The 27,990-nt window shown below is 43.2% G+C and overlaps 1 protein-coding gene across 2 annotated transcripts in view; it reads left to right on the top strand.

The window, feature by feature from the left end:
• CNEP1R1 (CTD nuclear envelope phosphatase 1 regulatory subunit 1) overlaps positions 1–27,990 on the top strand; it is a 60,542-nt gene that overhangs the window by 15,430 nt on the left and 17,122 nt on the right. The window contains exons 3-5 of one of the 2 annotated variants that reach the window (XM_073605000.1): positions 11,165–11,238; positions 12,646–12,755; positions 16,032–16,086. In XM_073605000.1, coding sequence (XP_073461101.1) covers positions 11,165–11,238; positions 12,646–12,755; positions 16,032–16,086 — 239 coding nt within the window. Of the gene's footprint in view, positions 1–11,164; positions 11,239–12,645; positions 12,831–16,031; positions 16,087–27,990 lie in introns of both variants that reach the window. The other variant, XM_073605001.1, reaches the window with a different exon arrangement.

Here is a 27,990-nt window from a genome sequence, read left to right as displayed (position 1 = left end):
CGGTAAAGCACAATGACTTGTGCGTACCAGTGGGGGGAAGGCTTCAAAGTTTCCTTCCCCTTTGGGCCAGCATGACAGAAAGTCTGTATATTTTGGACATGCTGTCCCAAGGTTACAGGATAGAGTTTTCGGATCGCCCGCCAGAAAGATTCTTTGTAACAAACCTACCAAGGGATCTAACAAAGGCTCTGGCCATGAAGAACCTTTTAAAGGATCTGAGGCACCAGAGGGTAGTGATACCAGTATCCCCAGAAGAACAGGGTCAGGGTTTCTATTCACACATTTTTTTGATAAGAAAACCATCCGGAAACTTCCGTCTTATCCTCAACCTAAAACCCCTGAACAAGTCAGTCCTATACAAAAAGTTTTGTATGGACTCAATTTTCACGGTCAGAAACATTCTGACAAAAGATTGTTTTATGGCATCAATCGATCTGAGGGATGCTTATCTTCATATTCCTGTAGCACCTCAGTCCCAGAAGTTCCTGAGGTTTGCGGTGAATATGGGCAAGGAGATTATACATCTTCAGTTCAGGGTCCTTCCCTTCGGCCTGTCGTCAGCTCCTCGTATTTTTACGAAGATAATGGCGGAAGCTCTCGCCCCTCTTCGACTCCAGGGGATTGCGGTAATTCCATATCTGGACGACCTCCTCTTTTTTTGCCCCATCCAGGGAAAAGTTGCAGGAGGATTTGAACAGATCCCGCAGTCATTTGGAGTCACTAGGGTGGATAGTGAATGTTCAAAAATCAAATTTCATCCCAGCTCAGCAAGTACTGTTTCTGGGTTATTTGATAGATTCAGTGGAGCAAAAGATTTTTCTCCCAGAAGAGAAAAAGATCAAGGTCCAAAGGGTAATAACGGCACTACAAACAAATCAACTGATTTCAGTCCGAAAGGTTATGTCGGCTCTGGGGACATTAACCTCTTCAATGCCAGCCATCCAATGGGCAAGGCTGCATTTCAGGACTCTCCAGAGGTTCCTTCTAAGGACATGGAACCACAGGACGGAGAGTTTGGATACAAAAGTAAAGATTCCCACCAGAGTCAAACGTTCACTTTGGTGGTGGAAAAGTCAGGTGGTACTGCAAAGAGGTCTTCTTTGGTCTTTTCCGACCGGGAAAGTGGTCACAACAGACGCCAGTTTGCAGGGATGGGGGGCCCACATGGGTCAAGCCTTAGCGCAGGGAACATGGTCCCAGTTCGAGGCCCAAAGATCCTCAAATTGGAGAGAGCTGAAGGCAGTTGCCCTAGCATTAGCTTTCTTCTCTCAAAACCTCATAGGTTGCCATGTCCAGATTTTGTCGGACAATGCCACGGCCATAGCCTACCTGAACAAACAGGGAGGCACAAGAAGCAGGGCCCTTCACTTACTGTCAGTAGAGATTCTGGAGTGGGCAGAGAACCACTTACTATCTCTATCCGCAGTCCATCTAAAAGGCACATTGAACGAAGTAGCGGATTATCTGAGCCGACAAAAAGTTCAGGAATCAGAGTGGAGTCTGAACAGGAAGGTGTTTGCATTAATCACCAGTGTTTGGGGCCTTCCGCAGGTAGATCTGTTTGCTTCAAAACAAAACACGCAGCTCCCGAATTTTTTCTCCCTTCAGAGAGACATTTGCTCTCAGGGGATAGATGCTCTGGCACATCCGTGGGATTTTCACCTGGGGTATGCTTTTCCTCCATTTCGATTAATCCCTCTAGTGTTGAGGAAAATACTGAAAGAGAGAGTATCAATCATTTTGATTACTCCATATTGGCCAAAGAGAGCTTGGTTTTCCACGATTCTGCAGTTGGCAATCAAACCATGTTGGCATCTCCCTCTCAGTCAGGATCTGTTGATTCAGGGGCCAGTGCTTCATCCAGGGGTAGACAGGTTAAAGCTCACTGCCTGGTATCTGAGGAGCAATTAATGAGAAGCAAAGGCTTTTCAGAACGTTTAACTGCTACGTTGCTTTCCAGTAGGAAAAAGGTAACCAGGGATATTTACGCCAAAGTATGGAAAGTCTATGTTTCTTTCTGTCATTCCGAACATAGGGGGGTTAAAGACCTAGTTTCAGTGCTGGAATTTTTGCAAAAGGGTGCAGACAAGAATCTGGCGGTCAGCACTCTTAAGGTGCAGGTGGCTGCCTTGGGAGTTTATCTGGAGAGATCCTTATCTTCAGAAACTCTGATCATGAGATTTTTCAAAGCACTTTCCAGGTCGAGACCAGTACCGGTGAAGCATTTCCCAAATTGGGATCTCTCGGTGGTTCTGCAGGCTCTGGCAAAAGAACCATTTGAGCCTTTACAGGCCATATCCCTAAAGAATTTAACTTTGAAGACTATTTTTCTGGTCGCAATTACTTCAGCAAGAAGGATTAGTGAACTGCACGCCCTATCAGTAAAAGAGCCTTTTTTGTCAGTTTTTCCTGATAGAGTTGTCCTTAAAGTAGATCCGGGGTTTTTGCCAAAAGTGGCAAGCTTTAGTAACAGGTCTCAAGAGATTACTCTACCAACCTTTTCTGCTAACCCTTCGGGTGCAAAGGAAGAGCAGTTTCACAATTTAGACGTAAGGCGTATCCTATTACAGTATTTGGAAGTAACAGGAGGGTTTAGAGTTTCAGATTCATTATTTGTTCTTTTCTCTGGAAACAAGAAAGGCCAACAAGCATCAAAAGCATCATTGGCTAGATGGCTTAAGACAGCTATTTCTGTAGCCTATTCTCAAATGGGTTTATCTTCCCCGCTGGGAATTAGGGCTCATTCAACAAGAGCCCAGGCCACTACATGGGCAGAAAGAGCTGGTGCCACCCCAGATCAGATTTGTAAGGCGGCTACGTGGTCAAGCTACTTAACGTTTGTCCGTCATTACAGACTGGATCTCCTATCAGCAGGTGATCAGGCTTTTGGCAGAAAGGTTCTGTAGGCTGTGGTCCCTCCCTAGGGGGGTAAGTCTCTATTATCCTCTCAAGTGCTGTCCTGAAAGACGATAAGGGAAAATTCAAGTTAGACTTACCGGTAACTTGTTTTCCTTGAGTCTTTCAGGACAGCAGCATCCCGCCCTATTGTTTTTTCATATATATACTGTGACTAATCATATCTCGATTATGTGTTCCAGTTTGGGGCCGGAGGTTCTCTACTACTACTGACAATGTGTGGAAAGGAGCCTCCTTTTAAAGTTTGGTGGAAGAGGTGTTTCCTGTTGGCAAGGGGAGGAGTCACTCTCTCAAGTGCTGTCCTGAAAGACTCAAGGAAAACAAGTTACCGGTAAGTCTAACTTGAATTTTCTCCTCCTAAAAGGTTTTCTATGCTTTATCTGGTGGAGGAAAGTTTCACCAAGAAATGGGAAATCCCAGCCATAGATGCGGCTGTTTCTTGTGTGAATAAGAGCCTGACCTGTCCTATGGACAATGCTCAAGGGTTTGAGGATCCAACTGACAAAAAGCTGGAAACTTTATTTAAAGCCTCTTTTTCTGTGGCGGGCGCTGTAGTCCAGCCTACAGTCGCAGCAATTGCCATGTGCCAGTTCCTAAAGGAACCAATGAAGTAGGTGCTTAGCCTCCTTTCCACTGTGGAGGCCAAGGTTTATGCAGACCTTCCTAAAGCCTTGTGCTTTATGGCTGATGCCATTATGGATTCTGCTCAGCATGCATCTCTCCTCACTCTTCTGCTGGTACACATGCGCAGGTCCCTTTGGCTTAAACATTGGGCAGCTGAGGGTTTATGCAAAAAATATTTAACTGGGTTCCCGTTTCGTGGAGAACGCCTGTTTGGAGATGATCTGGACAAATATATCCAGAAGATTACCGGGGGTAAAACCACGTTGTTACCGGTCAAAAGGAAGAGTAAACATCCCTCATTTAGACGTTCTCTGTCCCCAGCCCCTGGAGCCCCATCCTCCAGGCAGTGGCGACAGCCTCCCCAATCAAATACTAGGGGAAAGGTCCAAAGTCAAGCCCAAGGGCAAAAAAAACCTTGGGGTCCAAGATCTGGTAAACAGGACCCCAAAGCCTCCCTATGAAGGGGCGCCCCCACTTGGCCGAGTGGGGGGGGGGGGGGGGGCTGCTGCAGTTTGCAGGCACCTGGCGGGAAGAGATTCAGGACAGATGGGTAGCCTTCACGGTGTCTCTGGGCTACAGGGTAGAGTTCTGGGAGCTTCCGCCATCTCATTTTCTAAGGTCAAGAGTCTCCAGGGATCCAGAGAAAAGAAGGCCCTTACTTCTGGCCTTAGAACGTCTGTTATTCCAAGGGGGTGATTATAGAGGTGGCCCCGGAAGAGCAAGGCTCAGGGTTCTGCTCAAACCTCTTTACGGTTCCAAAACCAAACTGAGATATCAGACCTAATCTGGTTCTAAAAAAACCTGAATCAATTTCTAGACATTCGTCCTTTCCGCATGGAGTCTATCCACTCAGTAGTCTCCACCCTTCAGGGGGGAGAATTTCTGGCATCAATAGACATCAAAGATGCATATTTGCATGTGCCAATTTTTCCCGCTCACCAAAGATTTCTAAGGTTTGCAGTGGATCGGCGTCACTTTCAATTTGTGGCCCTTCCTTTTGGTCTTGCTACCACTCCTCCAGTGTTCACAAAAGTTCCAGCCCCGCCCATGGCAAATCTAAGGGCTCAGGGCATAACTGTGACAGCTTATCCGGATGATTTGCTGCTCATAGAACAGTCCGTAACACGCCTAAGCCATAATGTGCTTTGCACAGTAAAGTACTTAGAGTACTTAGGCTGGGTCCTCAATCTAGAGAAATCCTTGCAGCCCCTAAAAAAGGCTGGAGTATTTGGGCATGGTCATAGACACAGTCCAAAGCAGAGTGTTCTTACCCAGATCAAAAGCCAGGGCCATAAAAGATTTGGTCCGGGTAGTCTCAGCAAGGAGAAAGCCCTCCATTCGACTATGTATGAGACTATTGGGGAAAATGGTTGCCTCTTTCGAGGCTGTCCCTTACGCCCAGTTTCACTCGAGGCCTTTACAAAGCAGCATCCTCTCTGCCTGGAACAAGAGGGTTCAAGTCTTGGATCTTCCAATGTGCCTATCCCCAGGGGTGCGCCAGAGCCTCAATTGGTGGTTACTGACCAAGAATCTTTTAAAAGGAAAGTTCTTTGTCCCAGTTACTTGGAAACTCGTAACCACAGATGCCAGCCTAATAGGCTGGGGAGCAGTTCTGGAAGAAGCTTCCACCCAGGGAAGATGGTCCAGAGCCGAAAGGCTCTTGCCCATCAACATTCTGGAAATTCTGGCAATTCGTCTAGCCCTCAAGGTCTGGACTTTCAGACTACAGGGTCATCCTGTCCGGATACAGTTCGATAATGCCACAGCTGTGGCTTATATCAATCACCAAGGAGGCACCAGGAGCCTGGGTGTCCAAAAGGAAGTGAATCACATTTTTTCTGGGCAGAAAGGGATATTTCTTGCCTGTCTGCTGTCTTTATTCCAGGGGTAGAAAATTGGCAGGCCGATTTACTAAGCCTACAGCAGCTGGGTCCAGGAGAATGGTCTCTCTACCCTGACATTTCAGACCATATGTCAAAATTGGGGTACCCCAGATGTAGACATGTTTTGCGTCCAGGTTCAACAAAAAACTGGGCAGCTTTGTGTCAAGAACAAAGGATCTGCTAGCACAAGGTTCAGATGCCTTAACGATTCAATGGGAACAGTACTCTCTGATCTATGCCTTTCCTTCAATTCCGCTTCTTCCACGGTTCCTTCGGAGGGTCAAAAGGGAAGAAAAGTTGGTCATTCTGGTGGCCCTGACTTGGCCCAGATGACCTTGGTATGCAGAGAGCGTAAAGATGGCAGTGGGAAGACCTTGGGTTCTTCCGCTGCGTTCAGATCTACTCTCACAAGGTCCAATATTCCATCCTGCCTTACGAAGTCTGAATTTGACGGTTTGGCTGCTGAGACTCACATTCTGAAAAGCCGTGGGCTCTCGGAATCAGTCCTTTTCACTCTGGATAATGCTAGGAAGCTGGCCTCCAGGTTCATCTACTACAGAATCTGGAAGGCATATGTTTCCTGGTGTGAACCCAGGGGGTGGAATCCTAGAAAGTATGCCATTAGCAGGATTCTTGCTTTTCTTCAATTAGGCATTTAAATGAGGCTGGCTTTGAGCACTATCAAGGTCCAGATCTCAGCCTTATCCATATTCTTTCAAAGGCCACTTGCCTCACATTCCCTGGTCTGGGCCTTTGTTCAGGGGGCACTGCGCTTGAATCCGCCAGTCAAACCTTCTGTGTGCCCATGGGATCTGAATTTGGTTTTGTCCGTTTTGCAAGAACAACCCTTTGAACGATTACACCATGCTTCTTTAGTTCTGACAAACAAACTGGTCTTTTTGGTAGCCGTTTCCTCTGCTAGAAGGGTATCAGAATTAGCAGCTCTTTCTTGTAAAGAGCCATATTTGATTACTCACAAAGACAGGGTGGTGTTGCGTCCTCACCCAACTTTTTTACCTAAGGTGGTTTTAGGATTCCATCTGAATCAAGGTGTGGTCCTACCGTCCTTTTTTCTCAGATCCGCAGTCCGCGGAAGAGGAGTTGTTACTCTCTAGATGTTGTAGGAGCAGTCAGTATCTATCTGCAGGCAACCACTCAGATACGAAAGACTGATTGTCTGTTTATTCTGCCAGAAGGCCCCAGAAAGGGCCAGGCAGCGTCGAAAACCACTATTTCCAGATGGATTTGGCAAGTTATTATTCAGGCCTATGGTATAAAGAAGAAGATTCCTCCTTTTCAGGTTAAGGCACACTCAACTAGAGCGATTAGTGCTTCATGGGCAGTGCATCACTAGGCCTCCATGGCTCAGATCTGCAAGGCTGCAACTTGGTCTTCAGTTGATACATTCACTAGATTCTATCAGGTGGATGTGAGAGGGCATGAGGACGCAGTGTGCTGCAAGCAGCAGTATAGATCCTCTTGTCCGTGGGTGGTCTATATATTTTCTGATTGGTGTCTCCCTCCTTTCAATTTGAGCATTGCTTTAGGACATCCCACTAAGTAATTACCAAGCCTCTGTGTTCCGTGATGTATGAACAAGAAAATAGGATTTTTAAATACAGCTTACCTGTAAAATCCTTTTTTTGGGAATACATCACGGGACGCCCCTCTTCGGGATTATACGTTGTGATGCATATCGCTTTGCTACAAAACTGAGTTACTCTCCATATGGGAGGGGTTATATAGGGGAGGAACTCTCCTTGTAATTAGGGTTACCAGTGTCCAATCACCTGAGGGTACTATCTAACCCACTAAGTAATTACCAAGCCTCTGTGTCCTGTGATGTATTCCCAAGAAAAGGATTTTACAGGTAAGCTGTATTTATATTTTCACACAGTGAGGAGAAAGACAACCTGGCTACCTACCCACACCATCCGCGTCACAGCTCACTCTCATAGTGACACACACACGAGCTTCCTGTTGGTCTGCACTAAGAGGCGGGGCGGAGTACTGATCACTCCGCATTACGGTCTCACAAGCTACAGCCATTTGATCCCTCGTTCATTCTAGGCAGTGTGCAGCAGGCTAAATAGAGTACACACAGGATATGGGGGGAGTCGCAGAGGTGCCTCCACGGTTGATCCCTCCGCGGCAGCCAGTGCTTTTTTTACAGGCAAGGGCAGCTGGCTATACAGATTAGGACACACAGTTCTCTGGCAGTTCCTGTGCGTTCCGTCAGAAAAAATATATGTATGTGTGTATGTATCTATATATCTATCGGAGTGATGTGGTGCATGCGATTTTAGGAACACGTGTCAGTAACAGTAACCTCGCAGGGGGGTTCCACCATTATTGCATATGAAGTGCTCTAGAATTTCCTGGTAGAGGGCTGCACTGACTTTGGACTTGATAAAACACAGTGGACCAACCGCAGCAGATGACATGGCTCCCCAAATCATCACTGACCGTGGAAACTTCACACTGGACCTCATGCAACAAGGATTCTCCATTCTTCCTCCAGACTCTGGGACCTTGATTTCCAAATAAAATCCAAAATTTACACAGTCCATAATGATTTGTGGAGCCATGCCATCTGCTGTTGTTGGTCCACTGTGTTTTATCAAGTCCAAAGTCAGCGCAGCCCTCTGCCAGGAAATTCTAGAGCACTTCATATGCAATAGCGCACTACACAAACGCACATACACTGTATCTACACTACATTACCAAAAGTATTGGGACACCTACCTTTACATGCAAATGAACTTTAATGGCATCCCAGTCTTGGTCTGTAGGGTTCAATATTGATTTGGCCCATCCTTTGCAGCTATAACAGCTTAAACTCTTCTGGGAAGGCTGTCCACAAGGTTTAGGAGTGTGTTTATGGGAATGTTTGACCAGTCTTCCAGAAGGGCATTTGTGAAGTCAGGCGATGTGGACAAGAAGGCCTGTCTTACAGTCTCTACTCTAATTCATCCCAAAGGTGTTCTGTTGGGTTGAGGTCAGGACTCTGTGCAGGCCAGTAAAATGTCTCCTCCCCAAACTCGCTCATCCATGACTTTTATGGATCTTGCTTTGTGCACTGATCCAAATCATTTGGTGGAGGGGGGGTTATGGTGTTGGGTTGCTTTTCAGGGTGTTGGGCTTGGCCCCTTAGTTCCAGTGAAGATAACTTTTAAGGTGTCAGCATTCCAAGACATTTTGGACAATTTCATTCTCCCAATTTTGTGGGAACAACATGGCTGTGCACCAGTGGCAGAGTTGTCCTTTTGTTAATATTCTTTATGTGTATCATGCAGTCTTAATTTAGCAGGAAGCTGAAATTCCGTGATTAGTCAATTAATACAATTTTGTGTATATGAAAACCATTTTCCTAGGTATTTGCCAGAAGAATGCACAAATGGGAGTAATAATTTTCCTACCAGTATCGGACAGAAAATTTAAAGGCCAAATCAAAGCAAAGTCAGATTTATAATGCAGATCCTCTGCTGTTTGGATTACATACTTTTTATTTTTCATTCATTATGTATTTTGTAAGACAGAAGGTGTAAACCAGTAAGATTTAGTCACAATAAGTTGCTTTGTCCATAGTAGAAGAAGAAAGAGAAAAGTAGGAAAAAAAGGGGGGGCCTGGAGACTCCACGCTCTGATCCTTACAGTCCAGAAAGCACCTTAATTGGGTACAGTCCGAGGATCACTGGTCAAATATTTGAACCACGGATCCCATACTTTCTCAAACACCTTCATTTTGTCATTCAAGATTGCAGACAGATGCTCGTTTATCATAATCCAGGAGAGTTTAAAGTAGTTGTAAATGATCACATTGTATAACAATTTATTCAGTTTAAAATAGAAATGAACTAGGGGGAGAACCTCCTGGGAGAATCTAGGATGGAAAAAGACCTGGGGGTCCTGGTAGACAGGCCCAGCAATGGCATGCAATGCCAAGCTGCTGCAAGCAAGGCCAACAGAATATTGGCATGCATTATAAAGGCGATTCACTGCAGAGATAAAACAATAATTCTCCCACTCTACAAGACTCTGGTCCGGCCGCATCTTGAGTGTGCCATTCAATTTTGGGCACCAGTCCTTAGGAAGGATGTGTTGGATCTGGAGAGAGTCCAGGGAAGGCAACATAGCTAATAAATGGACTAGAGGATCTCAAATATGGGGAAAGACTACAAGCATTGAACTTATTCTCTCTGGAGTGGAGACGCTTGAGAGGGGATATGATGACGCTGTACAAATTCTGTACTGGTGACCCTATTATTGGGAACACATTTTTGCGGTTTAACCTTAAACTGCGTAGAGGGTTCTTTACTGTCAGAGTGGTAAGGATGTGGAATTCTCTTCCACAAGCAGTGGTATCGGCAGGGAGTGTTGATTGGTTTCCAAAAACTATTAGATGGGCACCTTAACGATCACAACATATAGGCATATACAATGTACTATTGCCATAAACATAAGCATATGCACACACCACAGGTTGAACTGGATGGACTGGTGTCCTTCTTTTTTTTTTTTTTTTTTTTTTTTTTTACCTCACCAACTATATGTGTGTGTGTGTGTATATATATGTGTGTGTGTGTGTGTATATGTATATATGTGTATATGTGTGTGTATGTGTGTATATATATATATATATATATATATAAATATAAATATAAATTTTTTTTAATATAATAAAAAAAATTCCCTCTGTTTCTCAGAGCTAGGGGGGTGGGGGGGGGGGGGGGCAGCGGAGAGAAGCAACAGTACACAGAGCTTCCCGGTGAAAGACTGTGCAGGGCATGCATGTCGGGAAAAGACTAATCATTGGAGGAGCGAAGGCTGTGCTCCCAGCACAGCTAGAGAACTGACCACAGTGTGCTTAGTATGGTCCGTTTTTAATAGGAAAGCAGAGGAACTGGCAGAAACACCAGGGATTTCACACAAAGGAATCAATTCAAAGAGAACAGAATACTTTTCCATGCAAGTAGATGGTACAGCAGACACCTATCAGGAATGTGTGATGTTGGGGTAACAAACACTTTAAGCTTGAGCTGTTCAAAAGGTAGGATAGTCAACTTACAAAACTTAGCAATAGTGATTTTTACAGATACAAATATAAAGGTCATGAGTTGCCTCTGATTCCTTGAGGCTGTCTCCCCCTTGCATCCCATAAAAGCATGTCTCAGAGACTTAGTGAGAATAACTTGGGTAAGGGGATAAATAAGCCCATACGCTCTAATCCAAAAACGCCTCACCTTAGGACACTGCCGCCATTTATGATATGCCATCCCTTCTCGACCACAGCCCTGTAAACACGGTGAACACCCCAGGACATAGGTAGCCAATCTGGCCAGTACCATATACCAACTCAGTAACACTTTATATTTTGCCTCAATAATGGAGGTATTAACGATATGAACGAGAGACATCGAAGCTTCCTGACCCTATCGAGTGCCATTCATCTAGCTCAAGAGTTTCCTGGAGATCCTACTCCCGTTTCTTTTGGTTTTAGGGTTTTTGTTTGCATTTGGATGCTATAGTTTGACAAGGGAAGGGCGGTGCACCAGTGGTTTTTGATGCATACTAATGTTATGTTGGTTTATATACTATTCTCTTAACAACAGATATACTTTAAAGTTCATCTACTTGCCTATCGAGATGGCATAAACATCTCAGGTCTGTACTGTCATGTCTCTTTCTGGAATGGAAGTTTTGGTATGAATAACTTTTAAACTTTTTTCCCCTTTTTTTAGTGATTCTTATTGTGGTTTCTGTTTGTACTGCAACCGGCGCATGGAATTGGTTAATAGACCCAGAAACACAGAAGGTATTGCTGTTTTCTTTTAAAATGCTATTTGTATTTTTTGTACTGGAACTTCACTTGTGTTCCTAAAAATTAAAAAACAGCAGCTACAAATGGGTACTTGCCAGGCCATGGAATCCAGACTCTGTCTTCACGGAAGCTGATTCTTCACCAGGCTTTGGACCCCGGTGAGGCCATTTTGAATGTAAGAGCCAGCTGTGACTTCCTGATGTCTCACAGCCTGCTGTGCATGTACGAGATCGTGTGGTGCTTTGAAACTGTTCCTGCATCCTTCTGTGATGTGTCCCAGGAGGCTAAAGGCTCAGGGGAGGGAGGGCTAAACTGATGTCATCCTTGCCTAGGCCAGAATTGAGGAAGTAGAAGCAGGTACTTGGTAAACAAAAAATCTAAAATGTGTAATCTTATTCTTTGGGAAACTTATGTTAATGCAAATTTTGCTAGAGTTTAAAGAGCAGTATGGCCAAAGCTTTTGTGGCCATACTTCTTATGTGGGTCACATGAGTTCACTTATTTTTGCACTACTATGACCCAGAATCAGTCAACAGTGGGCTAAAGCCCACTGGCGGCTGACTTCACATAGCCGATCCAGGGTCTGCAGGCAGAGCTGGTTCAACCTCTCAGTGCACCGCTGAGAGCCTGAGCCAGCTGCTCCCATACCCTCCACAGTTCCCTGTTTAATTCAACACAATATTGAATACCAGGATTCTACTCTGCAGTTCTTTCAGACCAGAAAGTGTTTTCTTAGAGCTTTCGTCCAACACTGTACATTAGTGAAAACAGACATGAGAGTTGTCCCTGCTAAACTTTAGACTTCAGATATTTTAGGAAATCTATTGGAAAACAACATGCCTAATCTCCTTTATCAGTCACCCAAACCCCCATTGCAGATATACAAATTTATATAGTACCTTGACATTAGGTTAGGATGTCTTGTTAAAGCATGTGGGTAGCTTGATACGACTGCACATCCCGACTTTGCCAATAGCTTAATACCAGTTGTTTGAGCCATATATAGTTTTACAGGTGAAAATATTTTTATTGTTTCAATATACCAAATATGGTTTTAAATGCCCTATATTTTACTATATGGGAGGATTTTTTTTTTGTGTATTTTAATATAAATTTCTGTATCTTTTTTTCCACTAGAAGCGATAGAGAATACATAACTCCTGTCTCTACCTACCTGGCCCAGATTGTTGGCAATAGTGTATTCAGAAAGCTTATTTGTAGAAATGCACCCCTGGGCAAAGCACTATATAATCATCCTAAATAATCGGCATAGGAGGAAAAATGTCATTGGCTGGAATGTAGTCAAATTTGAGAGTTCTGATACATTTTTAAAAGCATTATCCATAACATTATTTGTAATCTTTATTATATACTCATACTGCTGTATCCTTTGTTTAACAGGTGTCATTCTTCACATCGCTGTGGAACCACCCCTTCTTTACAATTAGTTGCATAACTTTAATAGGACTCTTTTTTGCTGGGATCCACAAAAGAGTTGTGGCACCATCAATGTATCCTTTTATTATTCTGTTTGCCACTGCCATTAAAATATTTTGCTTGGCAAACTGCTTTTGCAAATCATGAAGGTAAATGACATTCACTAGCATTATTAAAGGATAACTAAACCCAAACTGAAGTTTTCCCATCTTTAGATGTGGTAGATGCGTTAGTTTACATTTTACAGGCTAAGAACATATTCAGCAAGTACAGAAAATACCTGTTAATCTTGCCAGAAATGCAGTGTCCTTTTTTATGTCCAGTGAGCTAAGCAGACAGCAAAAAGAAGAATATAATTTTTCTTAAAAATACTTGTCTCATTATCCTCTCTATGTAATGAAAACCAGCAAAGACTGACATGTTTGAACTCTGCTGTGGGTGGCAGCCATGGCTCTCTCCATAGATACAGTGGAGACGTGAGCGTAGCTATCCATGGACAGGAAATGTGTTATTCACAGTATTACTGAGTGAAAATAAAGAGGAGAAGCCCGTAAAAAATGTGCCACCTCATTTGAGAACTGCCAGGTTACAATATATTTCTTTTTTTTTGGGGGGGGGGGTAGATATACTTCAAATTACAGCAACAGAGGCATGTGTATAGTAATAATTTTGTGAAACCGCAGCAAAATATACTGCAAGTAATTATTTAACTTGTTTTTTTCCTCTTAAAAATGGTAAGTAAGCATGTGCTGCAACGCTCCCAGGGCTATGCAAAGCATTTTTTTAGGCTCCTTTTTTCTACATAGAATAAAAATATTGAAGCAGAACTTTCAAGCACAGGTGGTTTAGCATTGTAACAGGGTTACATCCCTCTCAATATAGGTATGGATGGTCTCTCCTCACCTGGCAGGTCATTATGAAATTCATCTGTGTACAGTAAAGCTGAGCCACTGCCTCTTTCTTTTTAAGCTATCGATTATTAACCTATGCTAGAAGCAGCCAGGCACTCAACTTATCAGCAGTTAACTAACCTCATTCAGTGCTGCCTCTGAGTTAACCGCTTCAGCCCGGAAGATTTTACCCCCTTCCCAACCAGAGCGTTTTTTGCGATTCGGCACTGCGTCGCTTTAACTGACAATTGCGCGGTCGTGCGACGTGGCTCCCAAACAAAATTGATGTCCTTTTTTCCCACAAATAGAGCTTTCTTTCGGTGGTATTTGATCACCTCTGCGATTTTTATTTTTTGCGATATAAACAAAATAAGAGCGACAATTTTGAAAAAAAAACGCTTTATTTTTTACATTTTGCTATAATAAATATCCCCCAAAAATATATAAAAAATTTTTTTTCCTCAGTTAGGCCGATCGTATTCTTCTACATATTTTTGGCAAAAAAAAAAATCGCAATAAGCGTTTATTGATTGGTTTGCGCAAAAGTTATAGCGTTTACTAAATAGGGGATAGTTTTATGGCATTTTTATTAATAATTTTTTTTTTACTAGTAATGGTGGCGATCAGCGATTTTTATTGTGACTGCGATGTTATGGCGGACATGTCGGATATTTTTGACACATTTTTGGGACCATTGTCATTTATACAGCGATCAGTGCAATTAAAAATGCACTGATTACTGTGTAAATGACACTGGCAGTGAAGGGGTTAACCACTAGGGGGCGGGGAGGGGTTAAATGTGTCCTAGGGGAGTGATTACTAACTGTAGGGGGATGGGCTAGCAGTGTCATTACTCCGATCACAGCTCCCGATGACAGTGACACTTGTCACTAGGCAGAACGGGGCGATGCTGTTTACATCAGCATCTCCCCGTTCGTCCTCTCTGTGAGGCGATCGCAGGTATGCCTGCGGCGATCGAGTCCACGGGACCCGCGACCCGACCCACGGAGCTCCCGGCCGGCGCGTGCGCCGCCCGCGGCGCGCACGCAATGGCACGGCGGGGAATTCATATGGATGTACAGGTACGCCCATTTGCCCAGCCGTGCCATTCTGCCAACGTACATCGGCGTGCGCTGGTCGGGAACCGGTTAAAGTGTATGTACTCCTAACAGTAAACATTTCTTGCTCGCTTTTGTCTTATTAAATAGACCATTGAAAGCATTATGTTACATCTGTCTGATAGTTTCGATAAATAACTGTTGGTCCTGACAGAAATTAAGTGCTGTCCTGTGCGTTCTGTAGTGCACTCTCAAGCAATGTTATCGTCCTTCCCAGTTCACCGCTGTTCACTACAAAACGTAAAAAGAAGGGGAGGTATTCTGTGGGGCTAACGCTACCTGTGCTAGGGTGACAATGTTGCTCCTCCTCACTTCAGTGAATAAGTATTGTCACCCCAGGAAACTAAATGTGCTACTGGCTGGATTTTCTCAGGTTGAAGGGTCATGTGAAATGAGTCCATCACACTGTTCTTTTTTTCCCCAAAAAATGCAGCTATGGTAAGCTATGTAAATAGATTTTTTTTTTCCCATGAGAAAAGGTTGGGTTGTGTATGGCCATTATCTAATAAGGACAAAAAACAAATCTCAATGGCCATCTAAATTTCTTCACTCTAATGCCCTGTACACACGGTCGGACATTCCGACAACAAAATCCATGGAATCGACGGATGTTGGCTCAAACTTGTCTTGCATACACACGGTCACACAAAGTTGTCGGAAAATCCGATCGTTCTGAACACGGTGACATAAAACATGTGCGTCTTGACTATAAACAGGGCAGTAGCCAATAGCTTTCCTCTCTTAATTTATTCTGAGCACGCGTGGCACTTTGTGCAACAGATTTTGTTGTCGGAAAATTTTATAGCAAGCTCTCAAACTTTGTGTGTCGGAAATTCTGATGGAAAATGTGTGATGGAGCCCACACACGGTCGGAATTTCCGACAAGGTCCTATCACACATTTTCCATCGGAAAATCCTGTCGTGTGTACAGGGCATAAGGCTTCATGTACACCCTGCCTACATGTAATGCAACTACGGGAAAATGCAAAACACTGCAAAATTGGTTTTGCCGTATTTAGCGTTTTCCCGTGGCTGACGATCAAAACGTTTTAATCCTGAACGCGATTCTTCCTCGTTCAGGAGAGGCAGGTTGAAGCTCACCTAACCGCAGCAGCTCCTAAACTCTGCTAAAAGCCTATGTGTACATTGACACATAGGTTTTTATGGAGTTGAGTTTAACGGCTTTGGCAAAAAAAAAGCCACAAGTTTAGGAGCTGCTAATGTACATTTGAAGCCTAAGATTCATATAAGTCACAGTCTAGGCTTTGAGAGATCCTAAAATGCCATATTAAAAAGTTTTTTTTATTTACATTTCAATTTTGTTCTTAACCTAGTGGTTCAGAATAGCAGCAAGATGTCGTACTGTGCTAGCAGAGTATAACATGTCATGTGATGATGTAAGTATTACATGCTCTGCCTATGATTTTAGTTAGTGGTATTTTATTTACCCTTTAACCACTTGCCTACAGGGCACTTTCACCCCCTTCCTGCCCAGACCAATTTTCAGCTTTCAGCGCTCTCTCACTTTGAATGACAATTAGTCAGTCATGCAACACTATACCCAAATTAAATTTGCGCCATTTTTTTCACACAAATAGAGCTTTCTTTTGATGGTATTTAATCACTAGTGAGTTTTTTTTTTTTTTTTTTTGTGCTATAAATAAAACAAGACTGAAAATTTGGTGAAAAAATGCCTTTTTCTTTGTTTCTGCCATTAAAATTAGTAATATTTCTTCATACATTTTGGCCAAAATGTATACGGCTACATATCTTCGGTAAAAATAACCCTAATTAGTGTATATTTTTTGGTCTTTGTAAAAGTTATAGAGTCTCATTTCTTGAGACACTAACAAGCCACGAAAGTACAAATACCCACAAAATGACCCCATTTTGGAAAGCAGACACCCCATCATATAATCTATGAGGCATAATAAGTCTTTTGAACGGTTCATTTTTTTCCAGAAGTTTTTGGAAAATGTGGAAAAAAAAGAAAACTTTTTTTTTTTTTTCCCACAAAGTTGTTCATTTTTAAGATATTTCCAACACATAGCATGTACATAGCAAAAATTACACCCCAAAATACATTCTGCTACTCCTGAGTATGGCGATACCACATATGTGAGACTTTTACACAGCCTGACCACATACAGAGGCCCACCATTGAAGTAGCACCTTCAGGCTTTCTACAAGCATAAATTAAACATCTAATTTCCTGACAACCTATCATTTTTTGAAGGCCCTTATATTTCTAACACATAGCATTTACATACCAAAAATTACACTCCAAAATAAATTCTATTGAGAAACGGGTAAAAAAAAAAAAAAGTATTACCTGCGGTTTTAGTAGTGTCCCCAGAGGAGAGAATTGGTCCAGGCAGCAGGCAGGGATGTGCTTAGCAACAACAATAGTAATTATCCAGGCAGCAGGCAGGAATATTGTCTATAGTCAGCACAGCCAAAGCATTTATCCATAGAAATTGTCCAGGAAGAGACAACCAGCACAGCCATAATGATACAAGTATTTGGCGCAAGAAATTTAAACGCACAATCCAAATGGTATAACACTATACACAATAAAATCTGCTAATGATCCAGAGTTTAATAAAGTTCCAAGTCATATTATGATACACTACTGGTGAATGATGGGGATGGTGTGTAAAGTCCACATACACGGCAGCCTTCCGGTGGGAGTGAAAACTAGAGTCCCAAACAAATACTGCAAAACAGCTGCAGCCGTCACGCCATTCACTGCTAGCCGGCTCAAGAAACGCGCCGCACATGGTGTGACCTCATCCGCCCTCGCCTGGATCTACGCTTGCTTTCCAAGCCTCGCTCTGGTGTCCCTCTTCACTGTTAGCCGTCATTACATCCAGCGCCTGTGAACCAGATTGACGATGCATCCATGGCAGAGAGAAATGACTTCACAGCCCCTCTTTTGATAGTCTTGGGACTTTTTAAACGCCTGATATTCTCATCTTAAATGTGAGTGCAAACTATGTTGTTGCCTTTTTAATTAAAATTGTTTTTACAGTCTGCACCCAGAGGCGCCTCTGTCTTCCTTGTGTTCAGCACAGCCATAATATTTGTCCTGGTACACCGTTACCTGCCTGCACTCATTTTTGTACCGCTCTTCAGCCCTTCATAAACATACTGCCTCTTGCTACAGCTAATTATTTCCATAGTCCAGGTAGCAGGCAGAGGTGTGGTCAGTTTATGCGGAAGGCAGAGGCATGATGGCAGTAAGTCAGCAGCAGGCTGAGGGCCGCAATCAGGTAAAAGCTGTGCACAGGGGCACAGGGGTAAAGGCTTTGACCCACCCAAATCTCTATGAAGCCTCCGGACTCCAGACCCTAATCCGGAAATTACGAAACCTGGAGACAACAAAAATTTTTCTCCATCCGGAAAAACATTTCTCGAGCCCCTCACATGTGAGACCCCTGTGTACTACAGTAGCAGGGCAACAGATCAGTCCAAGTGGTAGGCAAAAGCATAGTCCATAAAACAGGCCAGGGCCAGTTCACATACAAGCAGTCCAAGCGGTAGGCAGAAGCGTAAGTCAAAAAACAGGCCAGGGTCAGTTCACGTGGAAGGTAGTGGCATGGTTATTTGAGGAAGCATGGGAAATGGTCAGCACAGATGATGAAAATGGGGAAATGGTTAAGAATATGGGCTAATATTTTAGGGATGTGTGATACAGTCTGAAGCATTCACCAATGCAAAGGCCAGGTTCGGAGGGACACTGGGGACAATGGTAGCTGGTATCTCTTCGAAATCCTTATTTGCTGCATACTCGACATCTTTTTTGGTGTCTTCGGCCGGCCTGCTTCAGATGGTGGAATGTTGTCCTGGAAGTGGCGTTCATGAAGTCGTCTAACAGCATCAGATTGAAGGTTTTCTCGGGGTGGGGTGGGGGTGGTTTAATGGTAGATGGGGGACGTGATAACTTCTTCAATGAATTTTAGGAAGTGGGCAGGGCTTTCTGTGGATTTGGTGTGAATTATGTAGGCATTATTATGGCCAAATGAATTACCGTATATATTTGAGTATAAGTCGACCCGAATATAAGCCGAGGCACCAAATTTTACCACAAAAAACTGGGAAAACGTATTGATTCGAGTATAAGCCTAGGGTGAGAAATGCGCAGCTACTGTAAGTGGAAAAGAGGGTCAACCATGCCCATTTGCAGCCTCACTGTACCCATTTGCATGCCTCACTGTGCCCATTTGCAGCCATAGGTCCCCCGAACTTCAAACTCAGTAGTTAAGGGTTCCTAGATGCCCCCTAATTGCAGCCAAAATTTGGGGTCTCTGGACCCAAAGGGTCCTAAAATGACTTAGCTGCAGATGGACACAGTTGACCGACTTTGGGGCCCATGTATCTTGAGGCCACTTGGTACTAGGAACCCCAAATTTGGTGTGCAAACCCAGTGGAAATAGCACTATAACATATCCAAAGCTGTGGTTCCTAGAGCCAAGTGGCCCCGAGATACGGCCACAAAGTCGGTTCGGAAAATGTCAAGCACTTTTCTGCAGCAGAGTGACATTTTCTGAACTGACTTTGGGGCCCCGTATCTCGGGAACCACTTGGTGCTAGGAACCCCAGCTTTGGATGTGTTAGTTCCACTGGGTTTGCGCACTAGATTTGTGGCCTCGAGATACGGGGCCCCAAAGTCAGTTCGGAAAATGTCATTTTCTGCTGCAGAAAAGTGCTTGACTCGAGTATAAGCCGAGGGGGGCACTTTCAGCGAAAAAAAAAGTGCTGAAAAACTCGGCTTATACTCGAGTATATACGGTAAATAGATTGCTGCTTTCTTGTACCAGAAACGGGACCTCCTTATTGATAAATAGGGCTGAATCATTTGGTCGTTGAAATCCCCCCCCCCCCGTTTACAGATTGTAATCTTGTACACTTGTTGGCTTTACAATGGGACCTCGTCTTCTCTGAACTTCAACTGTAGTGTCATCATGGATGGTGGACATCATGTGCACATTCCTGGTATCCTTCCACCTCAAGGCCAGCACTTTGTTGCATCCCAAAGTTGCTCTTTCTCCCCTTCGCAATTTCTTATTCACTGTGGCTTGTGGGAAGCCCTTCCTATTCTTTTTGGAGGTTCCACAGGCCAGGGTTTCTACGAGGTATAGGTGTTTGAAAAGGGGCAGGCTGGTGTAAAAGTTATCCGGGTATATGTGGTAACCTTTCTTCAGCAGTGGGTATGCCAGGTCCCATATAACTTTACCAGTTGTGCCCATGTAGGCCGGGCACTCGAGGCTGGAGCTGGGAATCTCTTCCTTCGTAAATGCGGAACGCATACAGATATCCCGTGACTCTCTCTCAAAGCTTATAAAATTTCACTCCATATTTGGCCCTTTTGCTAGGAATGTATTGCTTTATTCCTAGCTGGCCTGAAAAGGTTACCAGGGACTCATCTACACATATATGCTGATCGGGGACATAGAGTTCTGCAAATCGTTGGGAAAAGAAATTGAGTGGGCGAATTTTATATAATTTATCGTAATTTGGATGATTGCGGGGAAGGCACTGGGTGTTGTCACTGAAATGAAGAATTGTATTGTATATCTCGTATTGGGACCTGGACATTATGGAAGAATAAATGGGCATGTGGTGGATGGGGTTGGTGGACCAATAGGCATGTCCTTCATTTTTTTTTGTAAGCCCCATGTTTATGGTGAGGCCCATAAACACTTTGAACTCCTCCAGAGTCAAATCCTTCCACTCAAACGGAGGGGCGTATGATGATTGGGGGCTGTTGGCAATATGCTGCTGGGCATATAAATTGGTCTGGTCCATGATGAGTTGCAGTAAAGTATCCAGCAAAAATAAATAAAAACAATCAATGTCAGTAAAATGTTGGGTATTGGCCTGCACACCTGGCTGTGCGGTGAAAGGGGGAATTCTTGCTGACCCTGAGTCGGAAGGCAGCCATGTTGTATTGGCAAGACCAGCTGGAAGATGTGTAGCGCCCCTGGCTCTTTGGGGACGTGGCACTCCAGTGCTGGTAGTTGGGGGATTTGAAGTTCCCGTGCATTTGGGGGTGATGCTGCGGCAGTGCTGGAACTGGGCATTTCTTGTGGTCTTTCGCTGGCGGCAGCGCTGGTAGTGGGCCTTTGGTCTTGGCGTCTATCGCTGGCGGCAGCGCTGGTACTGGGCCTGGGAATTAGATCCTGCTGGTGGCTGCCTGGTTTCCAGAGCGCCGTGCCCTCTTAGGAGGGATCCATTCTTCCTCTGATTCATTTGTCGAGCCACTACTATCGATGAGTTCAAATGCTGAATTTGGAATTGGCATTTGAATCTGATGAGAACTCCCTGCTGCTCTTATCAGTCATGGAGAGGATCTGGAACGCCTCACTTGTAAAGAGTCTTTTGGACATTTTTTCTGATGGGCTGTGCGTCGGGTGACAGGTGACGATCACTGGTGGGTGACAGTCACTGATGGCAGTCACTGATGGTGACTGGTACACTTTATGGGACTTATAGGTGACAGATGAGGGTCACTGATGGGTGACAGGTGCACCGCTGACGGCAGTCTCTGACGGTGACAGGTGCACTTTGTGGGCACTGATGGGTGACAGGTGCACTTTGTGGGCACTGATGTGGTGACTGTTGGGGGTCGTCGATGTGACAGGTTCTCTCTTTTTTTTTTTTTTTTTTTTTTTTTGTGGTGTTGGTGCAGTACACTACAATACATAAATCGGTAACTCGCTGCCCCTGGGTCTTCTCTCCTCACACTGGAAACAGTGTGTGGGGAGAGAAAAGCCAGCAACAGCTAGTAACTGGTCTATGCTTTATATTTGGTGATCGGCTGTGAATGGATCACAGCCGATCACGTGGTAAACAGCCGGCAGCCATTGGCTGTTTACCCTTGTCAGTGACGAGCAGTGTTCTTGGGAACACGCCACCACCCACATGACTGCGATGCGCGCTCCCAATCGAGCGCATGCGCGGTCTTAAGCGGGGAATACCCATTTGTGACTGGCCGTGACGTGATTGCAGCCGATCACATGGTAAACAGCCATGCCTAATGGCTGTTCACCCCTGTCAGTGACGTGCTGTGCCTCGGGGACACGCTGCCGCCGACCGTGAAGGGCTGTGCGCCCGTGAATGGGCCGCCGTCATATGTCGGCCCAGAACAAGAGCTGCACGGCTCCACTGTAATATGACGGTGGGCGGGCGGCAAAATTTTTTTGTCTCTAGAAGAAACTGTTGCCTTTTTTAGATGCTTGCATTTTATACCGACATGTTTAACCACTTCAGCCCTGGAAGGATTTACCCCCTTAATGACCAGAGCACTTTTTACAATTTGGCACTGCGCTGCTTTAACTGTTATTTGCGAAGTCATGCAATGCTGTACGAAATGTGTGTCCCCCCCCCCCCCACAAATAGAGCTTTCTCACCTCTGGGATTTTTATTTTTTGCGATTTTATAAACAAAATAGACCAAAAATGTAAAAAAAAATGTATTTTTTACTTTTTTGTTTATAAAAAAAAATCCAATAAATTCAATTTTAGTCATACATATAGGCCAAAAAGTATTCAGCCACATGTCTTGGGTAAAAAAAAATTCAATAAGCGTATATTGGTTTGTGCAGAAGTTACAGAGTCTACAAACTAGGGTACATTTACTGGAATTTACGCAGCTTTTAGTTTGGCTGCCTATCTAATTTTAGAGGTACTAAAGTGGTAGGGCAGTACAAAACCCTTCCAAATTACCCCTTTTTGGAAAGTAGAGCCCAAGGCATGTTGAGCCCATTGAATATTTTAATTTTATATCACAAGTGTTTGAAAAAATTTTTACAAACCTTGCCGTGTACAGAACCCCAAAAACCAATCACTGCCCTCAGAATTTCTAAGGGCATAAATTTTTGATTTCACTCCTCACTATCAATCACAGTTTCGGGGCCATAACATGCCAAGATAACACAACCCCCCCCCCCCCCCCAAATGACCCCATTTTGGAAAGTAGTCATCCCAAGCTATTTGCTGAGAGGCATGTTGAGTATTTTGTTTTAGTTTTGAAAATTGAAAAAAAAAAAATGTTTTCCCTTTTTTTCTTTCTTAATTTTCCAAAAATAAATGAGAGCTGCAAAATACTCACCATGCCTCTTTACAAATAGTAGTAAAAACGCAATGGGCGGGGTCCTGATGACCAGTATCGTTGGTCAATTCAGGTAACAGGTTACCGGCTCACCTAATAGGGTGGTGTTCCTTGTCAGAACAGGAGAAGTAGTCAAAATAAAAGGGGAGTGGGGAATAGGACCCAAGGTATCCTTACCTACAGTGAAGGAAAAGGAACGAACTGCGGTTTAACCTGATATAACTTTATTAGAACAATTAGTAGAAACATATTTTAATCATTGAAAGGAAAGCATAAAGAATAGGAGATTGCATAAGGTAAAAACTGACAACGTTGTCACTTAAAAACGCATGCCCATGAGCTCAGCCATATCCCAGTCATCCACACGTGTCAATCATCTCAAGTCATTAAATGTGACTTAATATATAATGCTTACATGTGTTTAGGTGAGGCAAGTTCCGGAAACCTTGGTAGCACAAGTCGGTACCCGTATTGTGCTTAACCATGGACCTCCAGACTCCCTATATGCCTATAGAGCTGCTGCATTAAGTCTTTACAATGTTGAAGAAAGCATTGGTTATCTCAGACAAATAAATGCAATTCTGGCTAGAAAGTATTCCTGATAGTTAGTGAACAGGACAGGTTTGATTTCTGGATGTAGCACTGTCAATCATAGAGATAATATATAAAAATAAATAAATAAATAAATTCAGCACGCTGTTATGCAAGCATGCGACTTGAGTTAAGGAGAAATAATAGATCTATTGTTTCTCCTTGACTCAAGTCGAATGCTTGCATCACAGCGTGCTGCATTTATTTTATTTATTTATTTTTTGTATGTATTTTGTATACATACAACCCGCCTGCCGGCGGTGCCCCTCCCCCCCGCTCCCAGGCAGCCCTTCCTCACCAGCCAGCCCTCAAAATCCACTCGCAAAATGCGAGTGGAGTTTTTGAGGGCTGCCTTGGAGGTGTCCACTTTCCAAAATGGGGTCATTTGAGGGGGTTTTGTGCTATCTTGACATTTCAGGGCCTCCGAAACTGTGATAGGTAGTGAGGAGTAAAATCACCATTTTATACCCTAAGAAAGCCTGAAGGCAGTGATTGTTTTGGGGTCCTGTATGCAGCTAGGCTCCCAAAAAGTCTCACAAATGTGGTATTCCGCTACTCGGGAGAAGCAGCAGAATGTATTTTGGGGTGTAATTTCACATATACCCATGCCATGTGTGAGCAATATATCATTTAGTGACAACTTTGTGTAAAAAAAAAAAAATTGTCATTTTCTTCATGGCAAAATATAAAATAGTCCATGAACTTAACATGCCTCTCAGCAAATAGCTTGGGGTGTCTACTTTCTAAAAAGGGATCATTTGGGGGGGGGGGGGGGTTTGAACCGTCTTGGCATTTTATGCCCAACATCAGAAGCTTATGACACACATCACCCACTCTTCTAACCACTTGAACCACCAAGTACTTCTGACACTTTTTGTTTACATGAAAAAATTTCCTCGAACCCCCAAACATTATATATATATATATATATATATATATATATATATATATATATAATATATTTTTTTTTTTTTTTTTTTTTTTTAAAGCCGAGGCCCTACAGATTAAAATGGTGGGCGTTGCAATTTTTTTTTTTTCACAAAGTATTTGCACAGTTTTTGTTTTTTTTTTCAAACGCTATTTTTTGGGGGGAGAAAACACTTTTTTTTTTTTTTTTAATTATTATAATGCACAAAAATACACTATAATGCCTTAATGTTTGGTGAAATATAAAAGATGATCTTATGGCGAATACAGGGGTACCAAACATGACATGCTTTAAAATTATGGAGTAAAAGATAGGTTCCTCAGGTTGGGACTTTAACCACTTGACCACTGGGCACTTAAACCCCCTTCCTAACCAGACCAATTTTCAGCTTTTGGTGCTCTCACATTTTGAATGACAATTACTCAGTCATACAACACTGTACCCATATGAAATTTTCGTCCTTTTTTTCACACAAATAGAGCTTTCTTTTGGTGGTATTTAATCACCGTTGGGTTTTTTATTTTTTGCACTATAAAAGAAAAAAGACTGAAAATTTGGTAAAAAATGAATTTTTCTTTGTTTCTGTTATAAAATGTATCAAATTAGTAATTTTTCTTCGTAAATTTTGGCCAAAATTTATACTGCTACATATCTTTGGTAAAAATAACCCAAATCGGTGGATATTATTTGGTCTTTGTGAAAGTTATAGAGTCCAAAAGCTATGGTGCCAATATCTGAAAATTGATCACACCTGAAGTACTGACGGCCTATCTAATTTCTTGAGACCCTAACATGCCAGAAAAGTACAAATACCCCCCAAATGACCCCTTTTTGGAAAGAAGACATTCCAAGGTATTTGAAAAGATGCATGGTGAGTTTTTTTGAAATTGTCATTTTTTCCCACAATTCTTTGCAAAATCAAGATTTTTTTTTTTTCCCAAATTTTTCATATTAGAAGGTTATTTCTCACACAGCATATGCATACCACAAAATACACCCCAAAACACATTCTGCTATTACTCCCGCGTATGGCAATACCACATGTGTGAGACTTTTACACAGCGTGGCCACATACAGAGGTCCAACATGCACGGAGCACCTTCAGGCGTTCTGGAGCACCCAGGCCAATTCTTATATTTCTCTCCTACATGTAAAAATAATCATTTATTTGCTAGAAAATTACATAGAACCCCAAAACATTATATATATATATATATATATATATATATATATATATATATATATATATATATATATATAATATACATTTTTTTTCAGCAAAGACCCTAGCGAATACAATGGCGGTTGGTGGAACTTTTTTTTCGAACGCGTTTTTTTTAGAAAAAAAAAATGTTTTGTGCTTTAAAAAAAACAAAACAGTAAAGTTAACCCAATGTTTTCGCATAATGTGAAAGATGACGTTAAGCCGAGTAAATAGATACCTAACATGTCACCCTTCTAAATTGCACACGCTCGTGGAATGGTGCCAAACTTCGCTACTTAAAAATCTCCATAGGTGACACTTTAAAATTTTTTACTGGTTACAAGTTTTGAGTTACAGAGGAGGTCTAGGGCCAAAATTATTGCTCTCGCTCTACCGATTGCAGCGATACCTCACATGTGTGGTTTGAACACCTTTTTCATATGTGAGCGGGACTTACGTATGCGTTCGCTTCTGCATGCGAGCACATGGACAGGGGCGCTTTAAAATTTTTTTTATTGTTCATTTTACTTTATTTTACTTTGACACTCCCCCCCCCCCCCCCAAAAAAAAAAATTTTTGATCACTTTTATTCCTATTACAAGGGATGTAAACATCCCTTGTAATAGGAATATGGCATGACAGGTCCTCTTTACAGTGAGATGTGGGGTCAATAAGACCCCTCATCTCACCTCTAGGCTGGGAAGCCTGAAGTAAAAAAAAAAAAAAAAATAGATCCTGGCTTTGATCGTAGCGGTGAGTTGGTAGAAGCACTGGAGGGTGGCGGGAAGGGGGGGACATCCCCTCTCGCCTCCCATAAGAACGATCAAGCAGTGGAACAGCCGCTATGATCATTCTTATGGTGTAGGGAATCGCCGGCTGAAAAAGCTGATATCTGAATGATGCCTGTAGCTGCACCCATCATTCAGATATCCCCGCACAAATTCAAGGACATCATATGACTGCGGGCGGGAACTGGTTAAAAAAATGCGGGGTGTTGCGGGGTATTGCAGAGTAGTGCAGGGTATATTGCAGAGTAGTGCAGGGTATATTGCAGAGTAGTGCAGGGTATATTACCCAATTGACCGTAAATTTAGGGAGAAATATAATATTTCTTCCCCCTAAACACGCATCCGGTTGATAGAGAGTGGGGTCTGGGTCTTGGATCCAACCGTCCAGATCATCATAGGTTAGAAATGATTGTAATAAGTATTAATTCAACCTGATAGCTGGACGGGTCATATTGATCTAGAAAGTAGCCACAGAGGAAGATTGTTAGCTAGATATATTGTGCCAGATGGCGCCATTAAACTTGCAGTACAGTACCCTATAAGTGGAATAAATCAAAATGGCAAGCCACGTCGCCTAAACCTCACAATGAGCTTACCTTATGGCTGGGATGGAATAGTGTGGCTGTTTGTGTCTGCCAGGTGGAACAGTGGCTAACTGGAGGGACTAAGCTCTGTATATACATGGTGAAAGGTAATGAATAATTGCAGGCACCTGGGTCATAATTGCCTGACCCCAAAGCGTCTGCACTACCTAGACCAGACACTCCAGGTGTGCCTCGTATGTAGCTTAGCACACTCTGAACGGCACCTTGCTCTGATGTCATCAAATGGCGCCAGAACAAGTGCCAGATCACATGCTAAAGTGTCGGCTAGGAAGTGAACTATAATTTGTATACAAGGGACTCTATAACAACTGGAGGGCGTGTAAACGTGATGTGACCACATGGCGCTGTGCAGTACGACTCTGCGCTGTTGAGTACGCTGGTAGTTTGTGTCCTTAGATGGTTCCATAGCAACCAGTGGAGCCAGACATGTTGTCATGACATGGCGCTGCCCGGTAGGACGTCGCAACACCATATGTCCTCCGCCACCAAGTGAGCTGGCAATCCGTGCATTACACAGCACCATAGCAGCCAGGGGATCCAGAGACATAGCAACAAAAAACGGATAAATATATTCACCCAGAACAGAATCTTGAGGTTACAAAGATTGACTCAGTCATCTATAGTCAGATCAAGGCTGGTCAAGCCCCTACAAGTGGTTTGGGCAGCTGTGACGGAACCAAAAACACTGAGAAAGTAAAGAGAAAAATGGAAACAAGAGAAAAGAAAAATAGATTCAGGAGGACACAAGATCATCCCTAACATTACAGTAAAAAAGAAACTCTGAACCATAAGACAGCCAATACGGCCAATAAAATGGGTAACACTCTATTCTATACATGAACACAATATATATGAGCATGCTGGGTACAGGCATTCTACACAGGTATAGGTATGATATATTAATCATGCCCTACACTTGAGCAAGGCAAACTCTGGACACCATACATGGAATCAAGATCAAACCCAAAGCAGCATGCGATATGTCAGACGTATGACACAGGTAGTTGGGACCCTGGAATGTGAGGGGTGAGGACAGGCCACCATTCATACACCACCAAAAATGAATGGTGTTC

The sequence above is a fragment of the Aquarana catesbeiana genome, linkage group LG11 (genome assembly GCF_042186555.1).
Source record: "Aquarana catesbeiana isolate 2022-GZ linkage group LG11, ASM4218655v1, whole genome shotgun sequence".
Taxonomy (NCBI): Eukaryota; Metazoa; Chordata; class Amphibia; order Anura; family Ranidae; genus Aquarana; species Aquarana catesbeiana.
Note: the sequence above shows the minus strand (reverse complement) of the source record. Positions and strands in the feature narration are given on the sequence as shown.